Source organism: Heloderma suspectum, chromosome 9 (genome assembly GCF_057233095.1).
Source record: "Heloderma suspectum isolate Gila_16-S chromosome 9, 16-S_ref, whole genome shotgun sequence".
In the NCBI taxonomy this organism is placed as follows: Eukaryota; Metazoa; Chordata; class Lepidosauria; order Squamata; family Helodermatidae; genus Heloderma; species Heloderma suspectum.
Genome location: NC_139466.1, coordinates 3885652 through 3912406, shown reverse-complemented (window position 1 = coordinate 3912406; position 26755 = coordinate 3885652). Strand labels below are relative to the sequence as shown.

At 43.2% G+C, this 26755-nt stretch overlaps 1 protein-coding gene across 4 annotated transcripts in view; it reads left to right on the top strand.

Annotated features, from left to right (window-relative positions):
• The window catches only part of KLHL13 (kelch like family member 13), an 84907-nt gene that overhangs the window by 43306 nt on the left and 14846 nt on the right, over positions 1-26755 (top strand). For all 4 annotated transcript variants that reach the window (XM_084813561.1, XM_084813559.1, XM_084813562.1 and 1 more), the window contains 4 exons: positions 13240-13381; positions 15927-16059; positions 16296-16492; positions 24692-25487. In XM_084813561.1, the coding sequence (XP_084669687.1) occupies positions 13240-13381; positions 15927-16059; positions 16296-16492; positions 24692-25487 (1268 nt within the window). The remainder of the gene's footprint in view (positions 1-13239; positions 13382-15926; positions 16060-16295; positions 16493-24691; positions 25488-26755) is intronic.

The window sequence follows — 26755 nt, the reverse complement described above, 5'->3', positions numbered from 1 at the left end:
GGCAGAGGAACTAGAGATCAAATCGCCAACATTCGCTGGATCATGGAGAAAGCAAGAGAATTCCAGAAAAATGTCTATTTCTGCTTCATTGACTGCGCTAAAGCCTTTGATTGTGTGGATCACAACAAACTCTGGCAAATTCTTAAAGTGATGGGAGTACCAGACCATCTTACCTGCCTCCTGAGAAACCTGTACGAGGGTTAAGAAGCAACAGTAAGAACCGGACATGGAACAACCGATTGGTTCAAAATTGGGAAAGGAGTACGACAAGGCTGCATATTGTCTCCCTGCTTATTTAACTTATATGCAGAGTACATCATGAGAAACGCTGGGATGGGTGACTCACAGGTTGGAATTAAGATTGCCGGGAGAATTATCAACAACCTCAGATACGCAGACAATACCACCCTAATGGCGGAAAGCGAAGAGGATCTCAAGAGCCTCTTGTTGAGGGTGAAAGTGGAGAGTGCAAAAGCTGGTTTGAAACTCAACATTAAAAAAATGAAGATCATGGCATCTGCCCCCATCACTTCCTGGCATATGGAAGGGGAAGAAATGGAAGCAGTGACAGATTTTATTTTCTTGGGCTCCAAGATCACCGTAGATGGTGACTGTAGCCATGAAATTAAAAGATGCTTGCTCCTTGGGAGGAAAGCTATGGCAAACCTAGACAGCATAGTAAGAAGCAGAGACATCACCTTGCCGACAAAGTTTCGTATAATCAAAGGTATGGTTTTCCCAGTAGTAATGTATGGCTGTGGGAGCTGGACTATAAGGAAGGCTGAGCGCCGAAGAATTGATGCGTTCGAACTGTGGTGCTGGAGAAGACTCTTACGAGTCCCCTGGACTGCAAGGAGGTCAAATCAGTCCATCCTAAAGGAAATCAACCCTGACTGCTCATTGGAAGGACAGATCCTGATGTTGAAGCTCAAATATTTTGGCCACTTAATGCGAAGAGAAAACTCACTGGAAAAGACCCTGATACTGGGAAAGATTGAAGGCAAAAGGAGAAGGGGATGGCAGAGGATGAGATGGCTAGATAGCATCACCGATGCAATGAAGATGGACTTGAGCACACTCCGGGAGAGAGTGGAGGACAGGAAGGCCTTGCGTGCTGTGGTCCATGGGGTCACGAAGAGTCGGACACGACTTAACGACTGAACAACAACAATCCTGTTTACAGCTGCTACCCACCCTGAGCCCTTGGGGTAGGGTGGGCTATAATTCAGAATATATTAAGACACAAAATGAAAGGACCATTCAAATACAGTCAAAATACATTTTATAAGGACTGATGCAATTGCAGGGCTGAAACGTATTTGCCAAATTATTTATTTTTAGTAGAATATGTTCCATAATAGGTTTTCAGAATACCTCAGATTCATTATCCTTTTGATAGCCAGGTGGGACTATAGTGATGACTACAGTCTGGTGCAGTGTGCTATTAGGAGTATGCCGAAGCACTTTGCTCATTCTGGAGTTAAAATATTAATGCTGTATGATTCAGTGCCAAAGCACTAGTTGTCTTTGTGTTCTTAAAACACCTGTGCTCTGATTAATTTCATTTCCTGTTACATACCTGCTAGTCTTTAATGTTTTAGAAGTTAGAAAAGAAGGAATGTGAACCCCTATTTTTATGCCATCTTTCCTGACAACAATATTATGGATAAGGCACCTAACTTGCTTGCCTAAGTGAGATAAGCATGCCCCTAATTTTCCTTGCCTATGTGCCTTGAGGTGAAAGGGTTAATGCAGTTGGTAAAGGACTGCTATTGATTATTATGGCCAAGAATAAGTCTGTGTGTTTTGCATCCAGGTTAACTTCTGTGTGAAAAGACTAATTTGAATTAGGTCAATAGTCTACCAAGGTTGAGAATTTTTCTTAATCTGTACATATTGTTAGTGTCCAGAAAGAAATATTTGTTCCACATAGAGTATATTGGGTGTGTTGTATACGTCTAGGGTCTTCAGAGCCCCTCAGGCCTAGTTCTAGCTCACATGGGAAGGAAAAGAGTAATGTTGCTGTTTGGAACTTCTGCTTGCCAGGTGGCTTGAGGGATGGAGAGAGAGAGAGAGAGAGAGAGAGACACACACACACACACACACACACACACACACAGAAGACAGCATGAGCACAATAATCATATGCGACTCCTTATATATGTGGGTTGGCTGTTTTTTCCTCCTTGGAAGCCCTATTGAGAGGAAAGCACTTCTCTGTTTGGTTGGAGGAAGGAATAAACCATTTACAGCCTTTCCTTGCATCTGGCTGTAGAGATGTGGGCTTGTTCAGTGGATTGGGTGAATATCAGGTCTCCAAATCTGTTCACAGGGGCAAACAGGGCATACACAACTCTCTGGAACTCTTCTTTGTGAAACTCCTTCTGTCTTATTTTATCCATAGCCCTCTGCAAATGAAAGAAGACCATGCATCTTTCCTAAGCTTTCTGTGTGCATGCAAGGGGTGGTGGTGGTGGTGGTGATGGTGGTGGTGGAGTGATAACCACAAACAATGATTAGGTAGCAAATCAAGCCACCACTTGTGGGACCCCAGGCAAATGTTCCCTGAGAAGAACTCATTTCAGATTTGGGGCAGACAACTGAGGGGATGACAGGCCTGGGGTGTGTGATCAGGGCCTGCCGTCTAGTTTGCTTCCTGAAGTTTCAGTGGTATGTGCAAAGTGGGATTTGCCACTTAGATCTCTTTCTAGAGTTGCCAATTGCATCTTGAGGTGCTATCCTCTCCCACCCCAAGAATTCAGTGCCTCTTTCTTACCTAAAATGCAGAGTAGTGTAGCAGCCAGAGATGTCTGTCCCCCATGGAAGGTGATGCAGCCCCTTGGGCATACCATAGCTAAGAACAGTTTCTTCACTCAAGGCTTTGAGACTTCCATAGCTGACTCCTGTTTTTGCCAGGACCTTACTATCCCAGCTAGAGTAGACAAAACTAGATTATCAGGGAAAGATAAACATTATTTAAAGTATGCTTACCTCACTATTTAGCCAAAAAGGCTCCCAGGGTGGCTTACAAAGATCTGTAGAAATTCCCATGATTGCTTAGCAAACCTCTCTCACCTATCTGCCCGAAGCTACTGTGGATTCAGTGAGGTGCAGAAACACAGGCCTGGTAGAAGCTTTTAAAAAGGACTCTCCATCCAGAACAAACCTGATCTCTCCCCCAAATGGAAGAGAGAGCTTTCCGAGAAACCCATTGAAGGAATGCTGGCAGAACTAGAGGAATTAATGCAGTAGAACTGGTAGGTGAAATCTTTCTGCCCCTCCTCCAGGACAACCAGAGGAGAGGGCTGGTGAAATTTCCTTTCAAAGATAGTTACCAAACTCCCCTGAAGCTCTGCCTGTTGCAGACCTCTAGCTCCTAGATGGAAATGAATTAGATGGGCAGCCAGGGAATCTGTGAAGTGATTGGATGAACAAGGTTGACTCTAGTAAGGCAGCCATCTCATGACTGGAAACATTAATACCCAGCAGATCTCCATATCAAACAGACAGAGAGGTCCAGGAGACATCCAAGGGATTTGAGCATATACCAAATTCTCTGGAATTCGAGCGTATGCCAAAGATCACATTTGTGAAGGTCTCCTCTCATTAGGACCTGTTTGAATTTCTGGAAAGAGGCAACTTAGCATTTCCTTCAAGAGCAGCCACCAGTTCTCAGGCATGTTATTGGAATTTTCTCGGTTTCCCCCCCAGTTGTGAATATGAGTAGGGCTGCATGTTGGTTATAGGCCTGGAGACTATAAATGGGTATATGGACCTCAAGCCATTCATGATGGATTGCTGTCTGCCACTGTAGCTGCATTACGTCAGGAAGTTTACAGATGTTTAAAGGTCACATGCCTGAAGACCCTGGCAGCCAGCCCTGGGTGCTGTGCTCCCAGTACTACTGAGGCAGCTGGCCAGAAGGTGGAGCTGAGAGCATTTTAAGTCATTCCTGCTGCTCTTGGGCTCCACTGAGCCCAAGACAAAGGGTCTTTTCTCTCAGACTGCCTTGCATCTTGGGCAGTCTCTTCCGGGCAAATATTGCTTCTGCTTTACCAGTATTTTCTTGCAACTTTGTGCAGCGTTGCACTGTGTTAAAGACAGTTCTAGTCACATTGGCAATATAATAGTGTCTTCTCTTCAAGCTAAGATAAGCATTTCCTTTCCAGTAAATACAGATCTTGGCATGGAGTCTTGTATAGTGCATTCTTAGTTTTTATTTCTATTCTTAGATGTTTGTTCAACCCTATCCCCAAAGACTAAGGCTGCTAGTCAGCATGTTTAAGACCACAACACAATCTCCTCTAATATGAAAATAAGCAGACCCCCCCTTGCCCCCCACTGCCATTCTCTAGAAATGTTTTTCCTCTGGTCAAGTTTACACTTCTCCAAAACTGTTTTACCTCCCATCAGTAAATACCAGCTGAAATGACAACGTTGGGCTTTGGCAAACCTTTGGATGTGGAAGGGGATGAACTCAGCCACTGACTGTTAGGTATCTAGTCTCATGCCATGGTTTGATGCATGCCTGATGCAGTGTCATGTACACTTTTGCTTACTTGTTTTTTGATAACTTGACGAGAAATCAGGCAGATTCTGACCCTTGGTTCAAAATTCAGCATCTTGGAACCCCCTATTATGTAGAACAGCAAAGTATTTTAGAATGCTATTAGGGTGATCAAAGGAGCTTGGGGTCCTTTGTTGGAGTCCAGGATATATAATGAGCTCTATTATGCATGAGCCTATCCGATTTTTAAGATCCTCAGGGAGGTTAAATGGAGAAGTTGGTTTTATTTGCTCCTGTCTTAAACAGTTTGTTTTGTATGGTCTTTGTGATGATTGTTTATGTTTCGATGTCTTATTATTTCTAATCTTGTAAACTGCTTTGTGTATTCACAGACTGAAAAGTGGGCCAAAATAATAAATCAAGTCAAGGGGAGGCTGCTCTTCATGTCTCTGCCAAGCATGCCTCAGCCATTGATGGAATGTAAGGTGCTCAGCCTTTTCAGTGGCCACACCTAGGCTATGGGGCTTCCTTAGGAAGACTTCACTTGCCCTTTCTCTGATGGTCTTCACCACCTAGTGAAGACATTCGTTTTCAGCAGGGTTTTGGCCTAATCAGCTGAAAAGTTCTTTACTCATCCCTTGACTTTACGTGTGTTTCTATCTGCTGTAACCCATGTCTCATCTCTGTTTCTGAGATTGTTTTTAGATTCAGATGCTGCTGCTTATTTTTTTTAAAGATGTCTTTCAAAGCATTCTTTGAAGTGGAAAGCTGGCACATAAATACTAGACAAATAAGCTGTTGCTGTTCACTGAAAGTAATCCAGAGTGCCTTCAGATGTTTCAGAGAAGCAGTGATGGTGGATGTACATGTGACATGTGGATCTGCTTCTCAGTCTCACATAACATCCCAAGTGTGGAAACATGGACATCTTTCTAGAGTGAGATGTGTGAGCAGCAGGTATAATCCTAGCTTTCTTATCTTTCTGAGGAGATGTGCAGGTTGTGCTAGAAGCATGGAAAGCAGACAAATGTGTCATTTGAACATCCACTGTTATGACTTCTGAATAGTGTCTAGTAAGCGTGTGTGTTTATGATTGAGGTGTAAGCCAAGCCAGGTCACACCAGATCTGCTTCTGTATGGGCTGATGAAAGTTACAAGAAAGGTTCCTAAAGAGAGATTATGGGTGGGTGGGTGGGAAGGCTGTAGAACAGAGAGGCCCTGCTAAGGGACAGACCCTAGCTCAGCAGTGGAGCATCTGGCCTGCACTTGGAAGGTCCCAGGGTCAATTCCCAGCATCTCTAGTTAAAAAGATCTCAGTAGCAGGTAATGAGGAAGACTCTTCTCTTCCAGAGACCCTTGAGAGCCACGACCAGTCAGAGTAGATAATACTGGGCTAGATGGACAAGTAATCTGACCTGGTGTAAAACTGCTTGCTATGTTCCCTATGTTGAAGGAAAATCATTTTTGCTCTGCCTTTATGTGCGCCATCCCCATTGCTTTTAGTATCACCTGGGCTTTATTGCTTCTTCCTCTCATGTTTCATGTTTACTGAGACAAAGGTGAACATGATGAAGGTGTGGGGTAGCAGATGGGCATGTCCTATATGTGGAGTTGTGTGAAGCATGCAAAGGGGTTGATTCTGCTGGCTCAGTTTTATCCCCACCTAAATGTCCAGTGAGCTCCTTGTGGTGCAGCAAAATGTTAAGAAGTGCTCTGAGCTGTTGCAGGAGAGAACTATACCATGGCAGAGAAGGCACATTTAAAGTGACCCACTTCACTTGTACTCCTCCCCCACCCGCCCGCCTTCCCATCTGGGATGCTCATGTCCACATTTTTCAACTGCTTCCTGAAGTTTTCTGTGCATCCAGATACTTGATCTGTATTGTATCATATGGACCTAACTTCATTTCTGGGCAAAGACATAAATTTTGCTTGCCTTTATCAAAAAAAATTATCTGGCTGTTCTCCTTTAAGACCTTGAGAACTAATGGGGCATGTGTGCTTATGGAAGAAAGTTTTATGCATGAGCTAAGCAGAACCTTAATTGGCCATTACAACATAATTAATGCAGCTTCCCCAATCTGGTATCCTCCAGATGTGTTGGACTACAACTCTCATCACCCCAGCCACCACTGCCATTGTATCCAACACATCTAGAGAACACCATGTTGAGGAAGACTATTCTAGTGTATAGCACAATATGGTTGCTGAGGCAAAAAGTCCTAATCTGCCTTCGTATCTACTGACTGGATTTGCAGCTTCATGGTATCTTTGAGTGTTGTTTTCTTCCATCTATTTGAGTTGGAATGTTTTCACCTTGGCAACAGTGGTGTTGCTGCTGGGCCCTGTTGGATCTCTTCAATTCTGGCACGTGAATGAGAGCATTCTGGAGGTAGAGGGGTTGTGACCCCAGGAGGTGATAAGGCGGAGGTGTACTAGCTAGCCAAAGAGCTGTCCTTGCTTTGCCCGTGGCAAGGTTAAAAGAACAGAGTTCCAATCAGTTAGCTCTGCAGGCAAGTGCTGTGCTGTAATTGCTCTTGGGTTTAGCACAAGCAGCATTTCCAGGCTGGGACTGTGAGTCATCCTCGTTTTCCAGGGAGAGAAGCACAGCAAATGCCCAATTAAGAAAGTAGCTTAGGAAATACTGATATGAGCTTTCCCCCCACATAATCTTGTTGGTCTCCTTCCTATCTTGTCAAAGCACTCCAAAGAAGTCTTGACTTTTGTCAGTTATTTAAAAAGACGCAGCTTATTAAGTTTTAAAGTCTTCCTTAGTTGAAATATCATAATCAATTGCCAGTAGAGTCGCATTGCTTCTCTCCTGTTCAGAGTCCTTTCTTGCAGTAAACAGTTATTATTTCCTTTTGGAATAGACAACTATACGTATGTGCGTGTGTATCTTTCTGTTCCCTGGAGTGACTGCTTACCTCAGTCATGCAGTGTGAAGCTAGAAATAAGATCAGCCTTTTTATCTTAATTAAACAACTTTCAGTCTGACCCTCCAACTTTCTGCACCAGCAAACAAATGTTTACTGTGCACCAGCTGCTGTGTTGCAAATTGTGATTCTGTGCTTGAGTTTTAGGCAGATGTTCCTGTGTGCCTTGACAGGGTGGGGGTGGCAGTTTTATTTGAAGGCGAAATTCATAAATTGTAGAAGCCTTGCAAAAGAACTCAACAAACATTATTTTCCAGCCTGCCCACACATCTAGTTACTTTTTGGCTAAAATTGGGGGGTACAACTTTTTTGTAAAGATTCTCCACTTGATCATCTAGAGATGATTCTTACAGGTTGTAGGCAACCAGTCTAGCAGCAATTTGCGAGAAGGAATGCATGAGCTATGCGCCATACCTGGCAACCTGGAAGAGACTAGAACTCAATGTCCAGAGACCTACCCAAGGTGTGTGATATGTGCCCCCCCCATCAACCCAGTCCAGACTGCAACATGCCAAAAGCAAGACAGGCAACATGGTGGCTGACCAGTTAGTGCCAGATGACTTGAACAAGTTGAGTCAACAGCCCACACTTCCAGAAGGAGGGTGAACAAGGCATTCACTCCACTTCTGATCATACAATCTGTGTCTTGTGTAGGAATGACTTACCTGTTATGACTGCACTTGATCTCTGGATTTTGAATGCAGCAGCTAGCGTTGCTGTTTGTGTACTTTTACCAGAATAGCTGTTGCAGTTCATTAGAAAATCATCAGTAGAAATTTGCCGGTCTTGACATAGTATAGTGGAAGGGATATTTGCTGCCCATGCACAGTGAATGTTGAGAAGTAGAAGCTTTACTTCTGCACATGTAATGCACCTAGCTAGATTGGCTATGAGCAATTATAAAGTAATGTGGTTAAAACTGAACTGAATCCAGGCAGCATAGTTCCTATTAGTTTTAGTGGTGTTCAGTGGGGTGTTCCTACAATTAATGCCAACCGACTACATTACCCATTACAGCAGCTTATAATTGGATGATTACAAAGATTTTTTTTAATACTTGGGACCTAAATCAACAACCTGCTTCCTAGTTTATTTTTTAAACTAGAGTAATGCGTAATGTGCTTGTATATCTCTTCCCTGACTCCTGGGTAGGCTATAGAAGAGGCATACCTGGGCGTAGAACTTGTGAACAGTGAAATCACTGAAACACAATACATTGTGTATAACTAGCAAATAATATGTCCTCATGCTTAAGTTGTGCAGGTTGCACTCATTCGCAGAGTTTGGACTGGTGACCCAAATTTGTTTTCTTAACATATTAGTGAAGTTTGGCCAGGCAAAATGATAGAATGGTTTGCATAATGAATTAGTAAACTGAAGATGTAAGAAAGTTTGAGTTGCTTTGCAGCTGGAACAAAACAAACAAAACCTCTTAAAAAAATGAGTGGTGACTCAAACTAGACCTGCAGAGGTCTTTGTTTTGATATTAAATTACTAGGGGCCAGACAAGTTTTGTGTGTGTGTGGAGGGGGGGGGCTGCCCAGGGTGAATTCAAATATTCTGTCTCATCTCCTTGTTTCCATCCGACATATCAAGCAGCAATACAATATGATTTGAGAATTCACCTGGATACCGTTTTCTTATTTTGTTTTGAAATGTCTGCCACCTCTTTAATACTTCCACCTCACAACTACATCTATACCCTTGCAGCCTGAAAAATTCAGAGAAGGCCATCAGTTTGAATCTCTGGGGATATCAGCTAGAGATTCTGGAGTTCTTCCAAATTCCAAATGTGCAAATCAGAACTTAGATAACCACCATATTTTGTACATCTCTGAATGTTCACATTTCCTGGCAGCTTAAATGTATCAGTACTTCTGAGACAAAATATACATACATATTAAAATACGTATTTTAAGAGATTTTTAAAAATCTGCAGACTAACATGGAGACCGAACAGAATTATAGGTAAAAACATGTGAAAGTGACATGGATTGGAAATAGCTTCACCCATTGTTAGTAACAACAGCCAACTGACCAATTGGTTCAACTGCCTCTTCCAAAGTTGCAGGTGCCATCTCTTTTCCCAAAGTGTTTACATAGCTGTTGAGTTTTGGTGCCCAAGGCAATTGCTTAGTTTGCCTCCAAGATTGGGCTTACCCAAACACTACCTCACACTGCATTCAGGGCTTGCTGCCTTATCCCAAGTTGAAAAAGCAGGCTTTGAAAATAAGTATATAGTTTAACTTAAAATACTCTTTTCCTTTTTGTGTTCTAATGTTACTGAAAACTGGGTTCAAGTCTCCTCTGGTTATTGTCAAAGTGGAAGCAGTACATAAAAACGATTTGAGCTTTTCAGGGCTGTATAAGAAAGGGGCAGAGAATGGTCAAACAGGGGATCTCAACAGCAAAAGCTTTATTTTTTTTTTTAAAAAAGTCTGTCATGATAAATTAGAATCCAGTTGTTAAAATGATGTGATTGCCCATTGAGTTAGAAAGAAAATTGCGTCCCCACTTTCACATTGCCAAAGGGGTCTTGGAATTCATTCTCTTAACACTGGTCCTTCATGCATGTGACAAATGCTTTTGAAATGAAGGGAGTTCCAAAAGTAGCTGGTGATCTTGTGTGTGTGCATGCTGGGGGTGGGGGAATCTGTCTTAAAAAAAACCAAAAAACCCATGGGGTTTGCTTTATGCATGTTGAAACACCCCCGCCCCCCCCGCTTGCCGTTGTAGAATTTTGGATCCTGGCCGCTTGTGCTCGGCTTACTGAATTATTTTGTTAAAATGGCACCTGTTGTGAACTGTTGTCAGCAACTGCAGTTCTTATTTATTTTATTTATTCTTGTAGAAGCCCTGTCTTTTACAGACTTCTGTGTTGATTAAAAATCTAACTGGCTGCGTTTAAAAATAATGTAATGACATCTATTGATCAGAGCAGTGGAATTAATTAGAAAGTGAATTAACTGTCCTGTTTTCTAGAATTTCTGGTAGTGATATAATATTTACGTTCATTATTACCTAATTAATTGTAGTGCTTGGCATGCCAGCATTAATGAGTACAAATAAAATGCCTTTGGTGACTATGCCTAAATTGCATGTCCTTCCTGTGGATTCATTAGATTTTTTCCTTGGATGTAAAGTTGACCTAATCAGATAGCTTGGGGGGAAATTAAAGAAAATGAGTTTTTAAAGGTCCAGTGTTTTGGATCTGCAGTTTCTCATGTGTGAATTGCTGGTAATCACGGCATCTGTTGACAATTAATCGTTTTGGGTCCTGGCACTGGTATTGAAAACATTGTGGAATGTAATTTAAAAAAATTATTTAAAAACTCATATACATCTTACAGTTGGAAGCATGTTTTGGTGATAATATGGGGAGATAGCTTTGACTCCATAGGAAGAAAGCTTTTACTTACTTTAGATCCTGAAAGCCAAGGTTGTGTTTAAGGTTTTAAATCTAATGAAAGGAAAGAAGGATTTCCATCTCACTTACCAGGGTTGAAAACATAATCTAGAAAAGCTCCCAGGGTCACGCCAAGGCAGTTTTCTTCCTCTGCTTCATACGTTCCTGTTGAAGTGCCTGTTTTAATCTTGCTGTATTCCCACCTCCTCTTCTCTTTAGTCCTGGCCTGTGCCTTGCACCTATTGCACTTCATTCACAGCTTGATCATTTGGAGGTGGTTCTGCTATGGTAAGGTTGGCTTAGCAAATTGAAGCCTTTTACCTCTGTGGTCTGAAGTTCCAGACCCTTGGAACTTCCATATTTGGAGGGACATGTAGAGGCTACCACGCTTGGCAAGTCAGTGTGTGTCAAGGGCTCCTTGTGCACTTCTGTTAATTTTTATCCATGCCATCTCTGCGCCTCTTTTTCTGCTTTTTGTAGTTGCATGGTGGAAATCACTGCAACTGAGCAGCAGAGTTTCTAGCACTTTTTCTGAAGTTATGTTTCAAGTGTATAAACTTTGCTTTAGTGCACCTGCGAACTATGTAAAATTCTTCTCGCTAGTTGAGATTTCTCTAGAGTTTTGCCTGAAGACTTGAGTTTCCACAAGTGGCTCCTTTGAGTTCCCCCCAGTGGAGCAAGAAACGCAGCGGTGAGAAAATTTATTTTGAAGGCTCCCAAACATCAAAGACTCCCTGCATACACAAAGCTAGGAAAATGGGGAAAAGCTAGGATCTGTGGGAGAAAGCTAGTCTAGATCACTTCTTCCAGCCATGTTAGTTTTGCATGTGCTAGGGAGAGCCTCCAGACATTCCCCCCCCCATTATAGTCCGAAGGGTTTCAGTCCGTTTTTGAGGCTAATGCTTGTGTGTCAAGTCATTGCTGAAGTGTGTTCATTCTTCCAGCAAAGGATGTGGTTCTTTTGTCTGTAAAGCGTTACCTATAAAGTTTTTTTGCAGGGACCACATTTGATTTGGCAAGAAAGAGTTAGCCTCTTTCCTCCTCTACTCCCTCTGCTCAAATTGTTGTATATGCATAATTTATAATGTGGACATAATTTTTCTGTTAGATACTCTTGTTGCTGATATGAATGGCAAATCTGGAATGGCCTTCAAGCTTACTGAACACCTTAATAAAATACAGGGGTACTTCGAGAACAATTTCTAATATAGATCTTTCTGCCAGTGTACCAACATCTGTTTTCTTGGACTTATTTAAAATAAATCTTTTCTAACAGTTATGTCCTGGCACAAATACAGTAAGGGAAGCAAATCCTTGGATTAGGGTTGTGTAAATGTTTTATGCAGTTAATCAAGATGTGACATGAGATTTTTCAGGTTACTTCTGACTTACTAATTGCAGTTCACAGCACTCCATGCTAACAGAGGCACTACTTTCCACATGTCCCCATGTACAGATAACCAGGTGGACACATTTTAAATGGAGACTTCCTAAATGCATTCTGCATTTCTATGCTTTGTGTTCAATGTATTTTGCACCATGCTTCAAACCTGTGTTCACTGTGTGGTCCAAGTTACTTGTTTAGAATTTCTTATGGCTTCAAGCTATCCACGGTTCTAATTTCTGAAAAATTCTCAAGTTTCAGAAATTGCTTTAAATAGATGTGGACTCTCTCTTACTCAAAGCAAGGAAGTGTCAGCGCCAAACGCATGTACACAAGAATTCTTTAAATAATTGGATTTCTGAAAACAGGTACAAAAAGTATTTGGGTTTAAAATTCTCTTGCATTTTGGGGGCAGTTATGCTATTAAAGTAATTTCTGAAAGTGATTTTGAGGCCAATGTTTTACTTGCATGTTAACAATCTAGATACTTCTCAGTGAGACTAGCAGTTGTGTTTCTGACATGTTATGAAGATTAGTGGATTGTTGTATACATCCGAGAACGCATGGAATAATACACACCCAAATTGCCATACATGAGGCAGCATCAAGTGCATGCTTTCCACTGGTGGCTGTAACAGGTACCAACACTGAATACAAAACTTAAATGATGGACAGCACTTCTTGTCAAAACCTCAATGGTTTCCTGTCCAACTGCACCTTGGTAGCAAGGTGTATTTGCAAGTAAAGTTGTTTACAGCAAAAATCAGTACAGCTATAGTTGTTAGCTTCTTGCAGCAAAATCTGAAATAAAAATTAAAAATTGCCATGTCACATTTTAAGTTTTAATAATAGTATAGTAGGAATCTTACGTAGTTCCCACTCTAAATCCACCCACAAGTCTGTGGTTTGACCCCCAAATGAACTTTCAGCAATGGTTGTCATTCATGTGTTGTAGGGGGGAAGCAGGCTTTGGCTTAAGGGTGCTGTCTTCTGCTTTACCTTTTAGATCTCTGGTTGAAGAGGAAGACCCTCACATGAAAGTATCTCTTGGGAGCAGCGATATGGGTGTGTCTGCCCATCTGCAGTCATCAAAGGCAGGGACCACAAGATTTTTCACCAGCAACACTCATAGTTCTGTGGTATTACAGGTAAGATAACACCTTGAAGTGAATTGCCTGCCTAATCTTCCTTTCGAGAGTTCCATTTATTTTAGTAGGATTTCCCTGGGATGTTCTCAGTGGGATTGTATCACTTGTCCCTGTGTTAAGTCTGTTGTTTTGGCAATGCCATTGCAGACCAGACAATCTAGTTATTTGGAAGGAAGAGCACAAGTGAGTACATTGTTAGCTTCTGAAATTCCTTCTCCTATTCCCCCTCCTCCTTTTTACCAGTTAAACATTCTGATCAGATTGGCAGCAGTGTCAAGAAACCCGGCCTTTCTCTGTAATTGTAGGAGACTGCATTGCGAGTTTGACATTGTGCAAGCAGAGAGAGCCATTTGCCGAAGGATCACGTTTGAATACCTTTAAGGGAATTTGCCAGGCAAAACTGTCTTTTGGTGTTCGTATTTTGCTTTTTTGCTCTTTTTGTTCCCTTAGCTCAGAGCATGTTTTGACAGGCAATTCAATTTCATTATCTATCAGTGCACTGTGCTGGAGTCCAGACACATCCTGTGAGCATGGTTATAGTAACCATCTGCTGCCACTACTGGGTGGTACGCTAATCTGTGGCTTGCATTTGGAATCTCTGTGAAATGAGGCCAAGTCCCACACCTTGGATAAGTTGCATTGTTCTCCCATTGATTGTGTGGAAGAGGAGCATTGGTGCCAGGATGATAATGGTTCTTGTATTCTGGGAACTTCCTCCAACCTGACTTTCAGTTTATGCTCTGCTGATTTTGTATTGGAAGTGGAATATTGCAGAGATGGCCAGAAGCTTTTATGGGCTCCCAGACCATCTTAAACACAATGAAAAGAATCCCTTAGTATGTGTGCATGTGCATGCATGCGCACTGGCTTAGGGCTGAATAGCATCTCATCTCCTTCCCTTTTGTTACACCTTCGCACAGAGGCCCCGGAGAAGGAAGAGTTAGTGAGGGCCAACATAGGAAAGGAGATGGCAGGGCGAAGCACCTGATGGGAAGGAGAATTGGCAGCTGGCAAGAGAGTGGAACAGCAGTACTAACACTTAACACTTATATATAGTGCTTCATAGTCTTCAAAGTGCATCATATACATTGTCTCGGTAATTCTTACAGCAGCCTATTGGAAGCGTTAGTATTATAATTTTCCTATATTGCAGAGGGGTATGCTGAGGCTAAGAGAGAGGGGCTTGCCTAAGTCTATCTAGTGAATTCAGGGCAGAGGCAAAATTTAGATTGGCAATTTCCTATTCATCGTGTGGCTACCTAACACTAGAAGCTGTCTCGTGCCCGTCCTTAGATTAACATAAGTAGTGATATAGCTGATATTTGTGAGGCCTGCCCAGTTTTGGAAGCTATGGCCATATACTGTTCAGTATTCATTCCGTTCAGCCGATTCCATTGCTTTTTCATTTGTATATCTGTTTCTTTTGATATATTTGAGTTTCACAGTCTGAATTTTTTGTTCTTTATAGCTTTTTAGGTCAGTCTTGATTTTAAAAAGACTACTTTTAATAGGTTGCACATGCATCAGTAGAATTTACCAAGAACTGTAATAATGGACTTTCATCATTTCATTTTTATCATTAATATTTCAATGCACAATAATGAACTATAACCAAATCCCAGAGTTTGCGTTACTGGTTGACAGCAGGCTTCACTTACAAGGCGATGACAGTGGATAACTTTAGATTGTGAATCCAGATTACAGGAGCTGGTTGATATCCCCAGTGATATATCCAGGTTTGGGGGTCTGTGTAGAACAGGTGTTGTGGCCCTCCAGATGTTTTGGCGTACAACTCCCATCAGCCTTAGCCAGCATAGCCAGTGGTGAAGGATGATGGGAGTTGTGGCCTTCCAGATGTTTTGGCCTCCAAGTTACCTACCACTGGTGTAGAAGATGGTAGATTTAGAGAGGCTCCATGCAGTTGAAGAAACCTTGTCCTAGACTTTCTTCATGGCGCGTAATGTTTCACATCCTTAATTTGCTGTATGGTAGTTGCTTAACTGTTAACGGGGTATAGGTGACAATTGTTCTTTCCTCATCTTTCCAATGCCCTTTTCAAATGGCAGGGAAGCTGTCAATGTTTCGTGTAGATTGTGAACCTGCAGCAAATGGAAAACTCAGCCTGTTCTTGCCTAGGATGACTTACAGCTAGTTGAATGACCAAAACAACCCTTCCTAGCCATATGGATAAGCAGAGCTGTTGCCCTGAAAATTATGTCTGTGTTTTGGGAACTTGCTCCAATCCTTTGCCTCGTGTTCAGAGGGGAAGCATTCTGTAGAATCTTCCATCCTTCAGTGAAAATAACATACCTGCTCCTTTTCAGTGTCTTATAAATGCACAGCTCTTGAGTGAAGATGGTTATAGTTAAATTTAGCATGAGGTGATTCTAGGGGGATCAAGAACCAGGGACTTCCCTTCAGATTCCTGTAATTAGCAAATAGTGTGGGGCTGCTTGAACGATCGTGGAGTGGCTTCTGTTTTTCAGTAAATAGATCTTGCTCTCGCAGCTGAGGGGAGCTGTTCATGCGGTCTTTTCTCTTGTAGGGTTTTGACCAGCTCCGAATAGAAGGTTTGCTTTGTGATGTGACGCTAGTGCCAGGCGATGGTGATGAAGTGTTTCCTGTACATAGGGCAATGATGGCGTCGGCTAGTGATTACTTCAAGGCCATGTTCACAGGTACAGTTAATGGGGATGAGGCACACCTCTGTGTTTGCTAAGTCCTGCCATGTCAGAGCATGCGTGTTCAGCATGAAATATTCTTATGGGGTATGTGTGTATATATTTGCATCCAGTATTTTTCTTTCTGTTCAGCTAATGCTCATGTATGAAGCATTTCTTCCTCTGGGCCAAGAAATTTTATAGGGCAAGGTCTTTCCAGCTTTAACCATATTTTATCTAAATTTTGTTCTCAGGTGGGATGAAAGAACAAGACTTAATGTGCATTAAGCTCCATGGCGTGAACAAAATAGGTTTAAAGAAGATCATTGATTTTATTTATACTGCAAAACTTTCTCTCAACATGGACAACCTTCAGGATACTCTAGAAGCTGCCAGCTTTTTACAGATATTGCCTGTGTTGGACTTCTGTAAAGTGTTTCTTATATCTGGGGTAAGACATCTTAGGTTATTGCTCAGTTTGTGTCTCTTGTTTTTTGTGTTAAATCACAGTGAGTTGACAGCCTGAAAGATTCCTTGAACAATTCTGTTAAACGCCTCTTAAAACTAAAGCAGGCGTGGTTATTGGAATGGCTGTGGTAGGGAGTTCTGCAGATTATTTCTCCTGCAATAGAGATGGATGAGACCAGCTCAGACTGCTGATGGGTTAGGTGATCTTTTTGGTGAAATGTGCATAGGTTTGACGTACTGGTCAATTCACTGCTTGTTATTTGACTGTGGTCAAATATTCCGGGAATGCCACAATGTGAATGACAGATTCTTTTATGTCATTATGGTGACCTTTGTTTGCAAGTGTGCAGGAGTGAGGGTTGCTTTTCCCCACAAGGCCTGCTGCAGTAAAGGACAAACCTAGCAGCAAAGCAAAGCTCCTCCTACTGTCCACCTGCTAGAACCACAGGCATCTCCAAACAGGAACACACAGTCGCTGTACGACTCCCTCTTTCTTGTTGCAGTAATCCCCTCCATGTAATATTGTTGCCTGCTCTGTAAAGCTTCTGCAGGGGAATGGGACACAGGTCCAGACAAACAGTAGCTGTTGAGAGAACTTATAGCTATCGGGTTAAGTTTTTTTTTTTAAAAAAAGAAGCAAGATGCTTCCTTGAGTGAAACATTAAACTGTAGAGGATCAGGGAAAGCCAAGATCTTCCTTGTTCTAATATAGTTCATGAACTGAAAACACGTGACCATTATTTCATGCTGTTTTATCGGTTATTTGACCAGCCTCTTTTTTGGCTGGTCAAACGCCCAGCCTGAGATGTGCATTAGTAAATTTCCAGTGCATATCACAGCCCCCAAACAGTTTTTGCAGGCAAGTTTAAGCCTAAAGAATCTTGGTCACTTCTTGTGTATATGGACTCTGTCTGTCTACATAAATTAACTGCAAAAACAAGACCCCCCCCCCCCCCGCAAATAAAGCACACGTTTCTTCTGCACAGTGTTTGGGAGGAAGGGTGAGGGCCTCTTCACATATAACACATCTTAGGTATACACCTAGATGTGTAAAGCATGAATGGGACAAGTGCATATATTCATACAACTTCCAGAAGTGTAACCATGTTACGTCTGTTGCAGTAAAAGCAGTCTTTTGGCACCTTAAAGGCTAAAGGTGACATGCAACTCTTACTTGCAGATCAGGACGTCTGGGTTTGATACTCTTTCCTCTTGAGTGTATACTTGGTGGCGAGTCCAGGATTTCCCCGGGTAATGTGTGAAACATCCTGATGCCCATTACGCATGAATGGAGTGTTCTTGCTTCTTCCCTTTTTCATTCAGGTTTCCAAACTTTTGGGTGTTCTGACATATATTCCCAGGCAGGCTTCAAGTTCAAGGTGAATGGCTGAGTTTCTACACCATTTGGGAGATTCTTGGATGAAAGAAAACTGAAGGTCTAGATTGTAAACTGACCTCTTGTACTAAGACAGACATTTTCTGTAACAGTGGGGCTCTGCACTGAGAGGCGGTATGCAGGTTTTGTTTGCTCTGTGGTTTGGGCAAGAGCATCTTGTGGTTACACAGGGTCCGTTATCTTTGATTGTGTGCTTCGGTCAAAGTAGGAGGGCTTAGAGTCGTTCCTAAAAAGCCAGAGACATCTATGACTTTTTTCAGATTGCTTGCAAAAACTGGTGCCCTCAGAAAAACTGACATGATATTGATTTAACATGCAACTATTCAAAAATGACACTCGTGGATTTTAAGACATGTCTTGAGATTAATGAGACAGAAAACACAAGCAATCTCAAACAGCTGTGTAACAAAAAGATTGTGAAGCACTTTTCTGAATGTTGTACAGCAGCCTTCCCCAACCTGATGTCCTTCAGATATGTTGGGACTACAACTCCCATTATTCCCAGCCATAGACCATGCTGGCTGAGGATAATGAGAGTTGCAGTCTTACACATCAGGAGGGCATCAGGGTGGGGAAGTATATTCTACAGGAATGCATTGTTTTCTGCTTGAGATGCATAATCCTTGAGCCTGTGTTTTAAGACCCTGAATTTCAGCCAATACTATATGGAGCAAGTAGAACTCCAATTCTGGAGACAGTATGGAATCCCTGATAAAGAAAGCCTTGTCTAAATTCTGGATGTCTGGACGCTGGAGTCCAGAGGACAGTCAAGAGGAAAAGGAAGATCCACGTACTTTATCCCTGGGTTTAGCAATGAGGATATAGGATTATCTTTGTGTCGGTTATGCTTGCAAACCCATTAACTGCTGGCATCTCTTAAATCCTCTCCTTTTTCATTTCTGTTACTGGTGCTTCAATTTATTTCTCACAATTTTCAGGCTTCAGTTGTGTTACTTGGGGCTGCTGTCATCAGCTACTCCTATCTCTGGCTTTTCATTTTAGTGGCAGTAGCTGTACCTGACACTCCTTGCCACCCTTCTCTGTGTTTCCAAGCAATGCAACCAAGAGATTTGAGTCACATTACAAAAAAGAGATTTAAGTGTTCTAGCTTCCTTTTGTTTGTTTTGTTTGAGGGTTTTTTCAGTCATAAGAGTGAAGACTAAGACAGCAAAACATTAATCCAGTGGCTGCAGCCCCCTTCCAGATTCTTTGTGGATCCTGGAGGAATTCTGGATACTCATAGTTTACAGCCTGTATCCACCTCTTTGTGGAGAAATCTATGGCCCTTACAGGCTTATCGATGATGGAGATGGAAGGTGGTTGCTCCTCTCCCTGGACCCAAAGGCATGTGTTGGAGTTTGCACCAATTTTTCCAGCCTGTTGTAGCCAACCAACTATGCTGGATGATCCACCAGCTTCTGTGACTCAGTGTGGAAATTGCTGACAGAATCAAATCCTTATATGCTGTTGTTGCCAAACTCTGCTAACAGGAGTAGCAATAAGGCTTAGGGGAGGGACAAATAGAAAAAAAACAAAACAAAAGAGAGTGACTGAATGAAGATAAAAAGGACAACAAACAAAGGGGTCCACAGACATAGGTGGATGAACGTGGAATGGGTGGGGTGACGGAGGTGATCTATGAGGATGCAGCAACCTGTGTTTATGTCCTGCATGGTATGAGGCAGCAGATGGAGTGCAGAGATTCCCATGGGCGGAGGTAGCATGAGATACAGAGAAGAGAGCACATGCCTGAGAGAGTTGCAGAAAGAGGATGAACAAAGATGGAGATGTGGCGAGATTCATGGTTGTACATAGAGGAAATGATGGGGGTATAGAGAGAAAGGGGTGTTAGTGGAGAATAGGTTAAAAAGGAAACAATGACTGGGTTCACATGATCACTGCAGCTCGCTGTGGCTTATTTAAGCCACAGCAGATTGCAATGTGTGACGGCTGGCTGGCTGGCTGGCTGGCTGGCTGTCTTTCTTTCTTTCTTTCTTTCTTTCTTTCTTTCTTTCTTTCTTTCTTTCTTTCTTTCTTTCTTTCTCTATCACTCAATAGCCAAAGCTGTCTGGGCGGTTCACAAAAATTACAGCCCTCATAAAAAATTAAACAACTCTCAATAACCCCAGCTGCCTGGGTTCAGACAACACACCAAACCATGGCAAGCCCCCGCCAGGGGGTTGAATCTTCAAAATGGTTGCTGGAAGGCATTGCAACCCGCTGTGGCTTAAATAAGGCATGGTGGTCTGCAGTGATTGGATGAGCTGGCCCATTGAGTTAAATGAGATAAACAAGAATCTGTTCTTTCAGTTAATGGTGTGGCTCTCTTAAATGACTTAACTGTAAAAGTGGCCCTTGGAATTATTTAAGTTCTAAATGCTGCCTTGCATGCTGCACAGGTTCTTCTGGCTGAGCTGTTGCAATCAGGTCAAGCCATACTCATGAACCCATCGGCTGCCTAGAGAAAACTATTCAAGATGAAGACCATTCATTTTGGCAGGAACTCTCCTTCAGTCTCTCTTGGAATAATTACTTACCCATTCAGCTATTGTTTCTCTGTAAAAAGTGAAGGAGTGAATAATTTCTATGGTTCTTGGGACATTAAAAGCCTTTTTAAAAAATGTCCTCAAAACAACCCTACATGAAAGGTCACAATTCTTCTGCTGTTTTTTTAATTTTTTTTTAAAGGCACAGCTAAGGCTGAGTTACTTCTTTTTCTTCCTGCAGCCATGCAGTGCTTCTCATTGACTTCTGCAGGGGGGACTGGACAGATGCAGGATAGAATCATAGAACAGTAGGGTTGGAAGGGGCCTATAAGACCATCAAGTCCAACCTCCTGCTCAATGCAGGAATCTAAGTCAAAGCATCGGATTTGACAGTCTTGCACTTGTAATCTTTGTCCAGCATTCAATTGCCTTACTAACAGTGCAGTCCTATACATGTCTACTTAGAAGTAAGTCCCATTCAGTGAGACTTACTCAAAATAAGTGTGCATTGGATTGGAGCCTAAAGTTCTTGCTAAGATTTCCTGCTGTGGATCCATTTTTCTTATCACCATCTGAAAACCGGGTGTTAAAAAGTGTTTAACAACAACAAAATACCACCTGACACTCAAGTAAAGTTTATAACATGGTATAAAAGGTAGCCTGATCATTTGATCCCATAATGCTTCTTGAGAAATGTTCTTTCTGCCTATACTATAATGCACACGATTAGAACTATATAGCTGCAAACCTAAGTACTTGCTTGAAAGGACACCTTATGGAAACTGGAAATTTCTAAGCAAACAGGTTTTAAGATTGGTGTTTAAGCTCAAGGGCTTCATAAAAAGAACTTGCAGTTGGCTAGAACACAAAGTCGTGTAGCTAGCTAAGCTAATAAGATAATTCAAATAGTAGATGCTTAAATGATAAGGGGAAACCCGTTTAGTCCTCTATTTTGTGTGTCTCATGAGCAATGGCCAATAGTAATGCAGTAATTTACTGGGAATCTGTCAGTTGGGAATGAGAAAGCTAATAGTGTGGTGTAATGTAGAAATGTCTAAGAAAATTTATCATGTGATTTGGATTCAGTACAATTGGTATCTTAATCATTTTGGGTTTTTTAAAAATTGAAATGAGTTTCTTGCACTTTAGATGTTTGGGGGGCTGATCACAGGGTGGATAAGGGAGAAGGAATTGGAACAGCACTTGTTTTCTAGTACAAGGGTGAGTACTGCCTGCAAAGGCAGAGGAAAGCAGGTGAAGGTTGAACCCCCTCCCCACCCACATCTGAGGACAAGGGCACCCCAACTGCACTAGCTGTTAAGGATGCTACTCCGCTAAGGACCCCCAGTTCTGATCCCTCAAGCCCCCCCAACTTGCACAGGTTGGCAAGGGTAGTGTTTCAAGACTTGGAACTGACAGCAGTGCATGAGAAATCGTGTGTGCACACACACACTGGTAAGTTGAATTCAGAGATTTGGGAGGTGATGTGACCAGGGCATGAGCACTAAGAAGGAGGGAGGGAAGCTTTATTTTAGGAGCAATTTTGGTTATGGGGATCACTGAAATCTTGACCTTGGATGCTACCCAAAGGGAGCCTCTAATGATGCCAGCCGTCTTGAGTAAAACTAAGTTAAAGTGAATGGGTTTTGATGCCCCCAGAGATTTGCTATTGGGAGCAGGATTGTCCTCCCCTCCCCCTTAGTTGTTGGGCCTTCCTGCCTGCTTTGTATCCCCTTACTATTGGAAGCATGCTTCTCCGCCCCTCACCTATCCCATAATCATTGGGCCTTCCTGTCTGTAGTATCTAGATTCAAAATGTGGCAAGGCCATTGCTCTCCCACCCAGTTCATGACCTCCCCAGAGGTACTGGATTGGCCCTGATTGGAAAAAGGATGCTGGCTTAGATGGACCTTTAGTCTCATTCAGCTCTTATGTTTTGAGTACCTGTCCATACATCTGGGCTATGTCCTTGGAAATTAATATCTCTAAATATGCATGTGATTACAAAGGGAGGGGCTGTAGCTCAGTGGTAGAATCCATTCTTTGCATGCGGAAGGTCTAATGTACAATTCCTGGTATCAACACCTTTGGCTGTGAAAAATCCTGCCTGAAACCCTGGAGAGCCTCTGCCAGTCAGCGTAGACAGCACTGAACTAGCTGGACCAATGGTCTGACTCAAAGGCGCCTTCCCATGTTCCTGTAATGTGGAATGCTTCATCTGGACAATCTGTAAGCGTCTCTTCAAAATCTGGCTGGGCTTGCTCTTGTACACATCTGAGGACGAGTTTTATTTATTTATTAATTAAATTTATTAATCGCCCATCTGGCTGGTCACCCAGCCACTCTGGGCGATGTACAACCCACCATAAAACAATTTAAAACAATAAAATTTTACCATAATTTTTTTTTTAAATACCCTAACCCACCCCAAATGCCTGCCTGAACAACCACGTTTTTAATGCACGATGGAAGCTCATTAAAGAGGGGGCATGACGGAGTTCCCTAGGGAGGGAGTTCCACAGAGTGGGGGCCACCACAGAGAAGGCCCTCTCCCTCGTCCCCACCAGTCTAGCTGTCCTGGCTGATGGGACAGAGAGAAGGCCATCTGAGGCTGATCTTGTTAAGCGGCCTGTCTGGTGTTGCTGGAGGCACTCCTTAAGATAGGCTGGGCCGGAACCATATAGGGTTTTAAAGGTCAAAACCAACACCTTGAATTTGGCCCAGAAAACAACTGGTAACCAGTGCAACTCCTTCAGCACTGGAGTGATGTGATCTCACCGGCGGCTGCCTTTAATCAGGTGAGCCGCCGCGTTCTGTACCAGCTGCAGCTTCCGAACCGTCTTCAAGGGTAACCCCACGTAGAGCGCATTACAGTAGTCTAAACAAGAGGAGACCAGGGCATGTACTACCGATGGGAGCAGATGGTCGGGAAGGAAGGGGCACAGCTGCCTTATCAGATGGAGTTGATACAGCGCTGTCCGGCTCACAGCTGACACCTGAGCCTCCATGGACAGCTGGGAGTCCAAAATGACCCCCAGGCTGCGGACCTGGTCTTTCAAGGGTAGCTGTACCCCATTCAACACCAGGTCAACATCCCCCAGCCTCCTCTTGTCTCCCACCAAAAGTACCTCGGTCTTGTCAGTGTTGAGCTTCAGCTTATTCCTCCCCATCCAGCCACTCACCATCTCCAGACATTTGGACAGGGATTCTACGGCCAACCTTGGTGAAGATTTGAATGAGAGGTAGAGCTGCGTGTCATCCGCATATTGATGACACTGCACCCCAAACCTCCTGATGATAGCCCCCAGTGGCTTCACATAGATGTTAAATAGCACTGGGGAGAGGATGGAACCCTGTGGCACCCCACAAGTAAGTGGCCACGGGTCCAAAACCTCCTCTCCCAGTGCTACCCTCTGGTACCTGCCGGACAGGAAGGACCAGAACCACCGCAATACAGTGTCTCCAATGCCCAACCCCTCCAGGCGGTCCAGGAGGATACCGTGGTCAACGGTATCAAAAGCCGCTGAGAGGTCGAGGAGAACAAGGAAGGAGCATTCACCCCTATCCAGAGCCTTCCTCATATCATCCACCAAGGCGACCAAGGCCGTTTCTGTCCCATGCCCAAGCCTGAAGCCCGACTGAAATGGGTCTAGATAATCAGTTTCTTCCAAGTGTGCCTTCAACTGCACCGCCACCACCCGCTCAATCACCTTGCCCAAAAATGGCATATTTGAGACTGGGAGAAAGTTGTTCAGAACTTGAGGATCCAAGGAGGGCTTCTTTAAGAGCGGTCTTATCACTGCCTCCTTGAGGGCTGATGGCATCACTCCCTCCTCAAGGGAGGTGTTCACCACTGCCTTGATCCCTTCACCCAGTCTCTCTCTGCAGCTCATAATGAGCCAAGATGGGCAAGGATCAAGTAAGCAGGTGGTCGGCCTTACAGATGAAAGCACCTTGTCCACTTCATCAGGAGGAAGAAGCTGGAACCGATCCCACAAAACCGGTTTGCCACAGGCCGCCTCTTGCTCACTAACTGTATCCACAGTGTGCAGAGTAACACACCTAATCTGATCAATTTTATCTGCAAAGTGCCTTGCCAAAGCCTCACAGGAGGCCTTAGAATGCTCCAGTGGTTCCGGAGCCATAGGACCGACCAGGTTCAGTTTGCGGGTGTTAAATCACCTTGAGTGTGGGCGTGTCTCTTCCCTAGTTAATCTTGTGTTAATCTATTGTGCTTCAACAAACATCAATTCAGAGCTTAAAATGAGTGTAATTCCTCTTTTCTCTATTTCCTTAATAGGTTTCCTTGGAGAACTGTGTTGAGGTGGGGCGGATTGCCAATACATACAACCTCACAGAAGTGGATAAATACGTGAATAATTTCATCCTGAAGAACTTCCCGGCATTACTAAGTACTGGCGAGTTTGTGAAACTCCCCTTTGAGCGCCTTGCCTTTGTCCTGTCAAGTAATAGCCTTAAGCACTGTACAGAGCTGGAACTCTTCAAGGCTGCCTGTCGCTGGCTACGGTACGAGGAGCTGCGGATGGAATGTGCGGCCAAGCTCATGAAGAACATCCGGTTCCCTCTGATGACTCCACAGGATCTTATCAACTATGTCCAAACAGTGGATTTCATGAGGACTGACAACACTTGTGTCAACTTGCTCTTGGAAGCCAGCAATTACCAAATGATGCCCTACATGCAGCCAGTGATGCAGTCGGAAAGGACAGCCATCCGTTCAGACAGCACCCACCTGGTTACACTGGGCGGAGTGCTCCGGCAGCAGCTGGTTGTGAGCAAGGAGCTGCGAATGTACGATGAGAAAGCACACGAGTGGAGGTCTCTGGCCCCCATGGATGCGCCCCGTTACCAGCATGGCATAGCGGTGATCGGGAACTTCCTTTATGTTGTTGGTGGACAGAGCAATTACGACACAAAAGGAAAGACAGCGGTTGACACTGTGTTCAGGTTTGATCCTCGGTATAATAAATGGATGCAAGTGGCTTCTTTAAATGAAAAGCGAACCTTCTTCCACCTAAGTGCCCTCAAAGGACATCTGTATGCAGTCGGTGGTCGAAATGCAGCTGGTGAGTTAGGTAAGTGTTCACCTGGGGCTGAGATATCCCTCTTTTTTTCCTGACCTAACAAATTCCATTCTGTTGTATGCAGTTATAGCTAATATTGTTTTCCTTAAAACATTTTTGTCTAATGTGTGAAAAAGGGCATTCTTGGAACTTGTTCTTGAATTACCTAATCTCAGCATACTGGAGTTAACTCATGTTCACCTCCCTGTTGTCCTTATGAGTAAGATGGTGAATGCAATGTGAGTGAACTATTCCACCTGCTAATTATGGATTTTCTGTACAGCATGGGAGGTATTGTGCATCATGCAGAAGTGAAATGACCAGAAGCAGAAATCTGCATCTGCCTCTTCATAATTATGGAATTCAGGCAGCCATGTTCTTATTGAAACGCTGTACATGAGCATCACCCACTCCTACTGGTGATGAACCTCAGTTGATGTGTTCGGCCCCCTTTCAGTTCCTGTCTTAAGCAGTTACCTCGAGCATTCTATGGACTATTAAGTAGTTGCATTGGTTATCATAATGAGTTTGATCCATGTGTATGAAATCAGTAGCTGGCTGGCTGGCTGCTTATGATTTGGTTGCTGAAATAGTCTCTGTTCCTTCTCATTAATTGCACTGCAAGTCATTTTTCACTTTTATTGCAACCTTCATAAATACTTGCAGCAAAAGGGTGTGGAATTAATATAATCTTCCCTTTCTGCCATAAAAGAAATAACTAGGAGGAAGGGAAGATGGTAAGATTCCACTAGGTTGCAAGAGAGCAGTGGGTTAGGTTTCACTTTCTTGGTACAAAAGCACAGCAAACAAATGACCTGTGTGACTCTCCTTGACTTGCTAGAATGCAACTGTGAGAACTTTCCAAAGAAACACACATTATAGTCTTCCACTAGTAAAAGTTACTGGTTGAGTTCACATGACATGACAACTCGCCCTGCGATATAAGCCATGCAGTGTGGGTTGTCATCCAAACAACCCACAATGAATCTGACACATGATCAGGCTCACTGTGAGTTGTTCCCTCGCTCCTACCTCCTCGGCCCTCCAGCCAGCTCTGACTGGTATCCTAGGGGACTTGGTGGCAGAACTCATCTTGTCTACTATGAAGTCCCCCGTCCCTGCTCCAGTTGCGACCCTGGTCGCAATTGGAGCCTATTTTAACATTTGTATTTGTGCAAAATAGTGCCAAAATAGTATTTTTCTGGCCCTGGTAAATGTGCGCAAATGGCCCCCTTTTAAAAAAATTCTTTAAAACAACAATAGGTTTTTGGAGTTGTGCA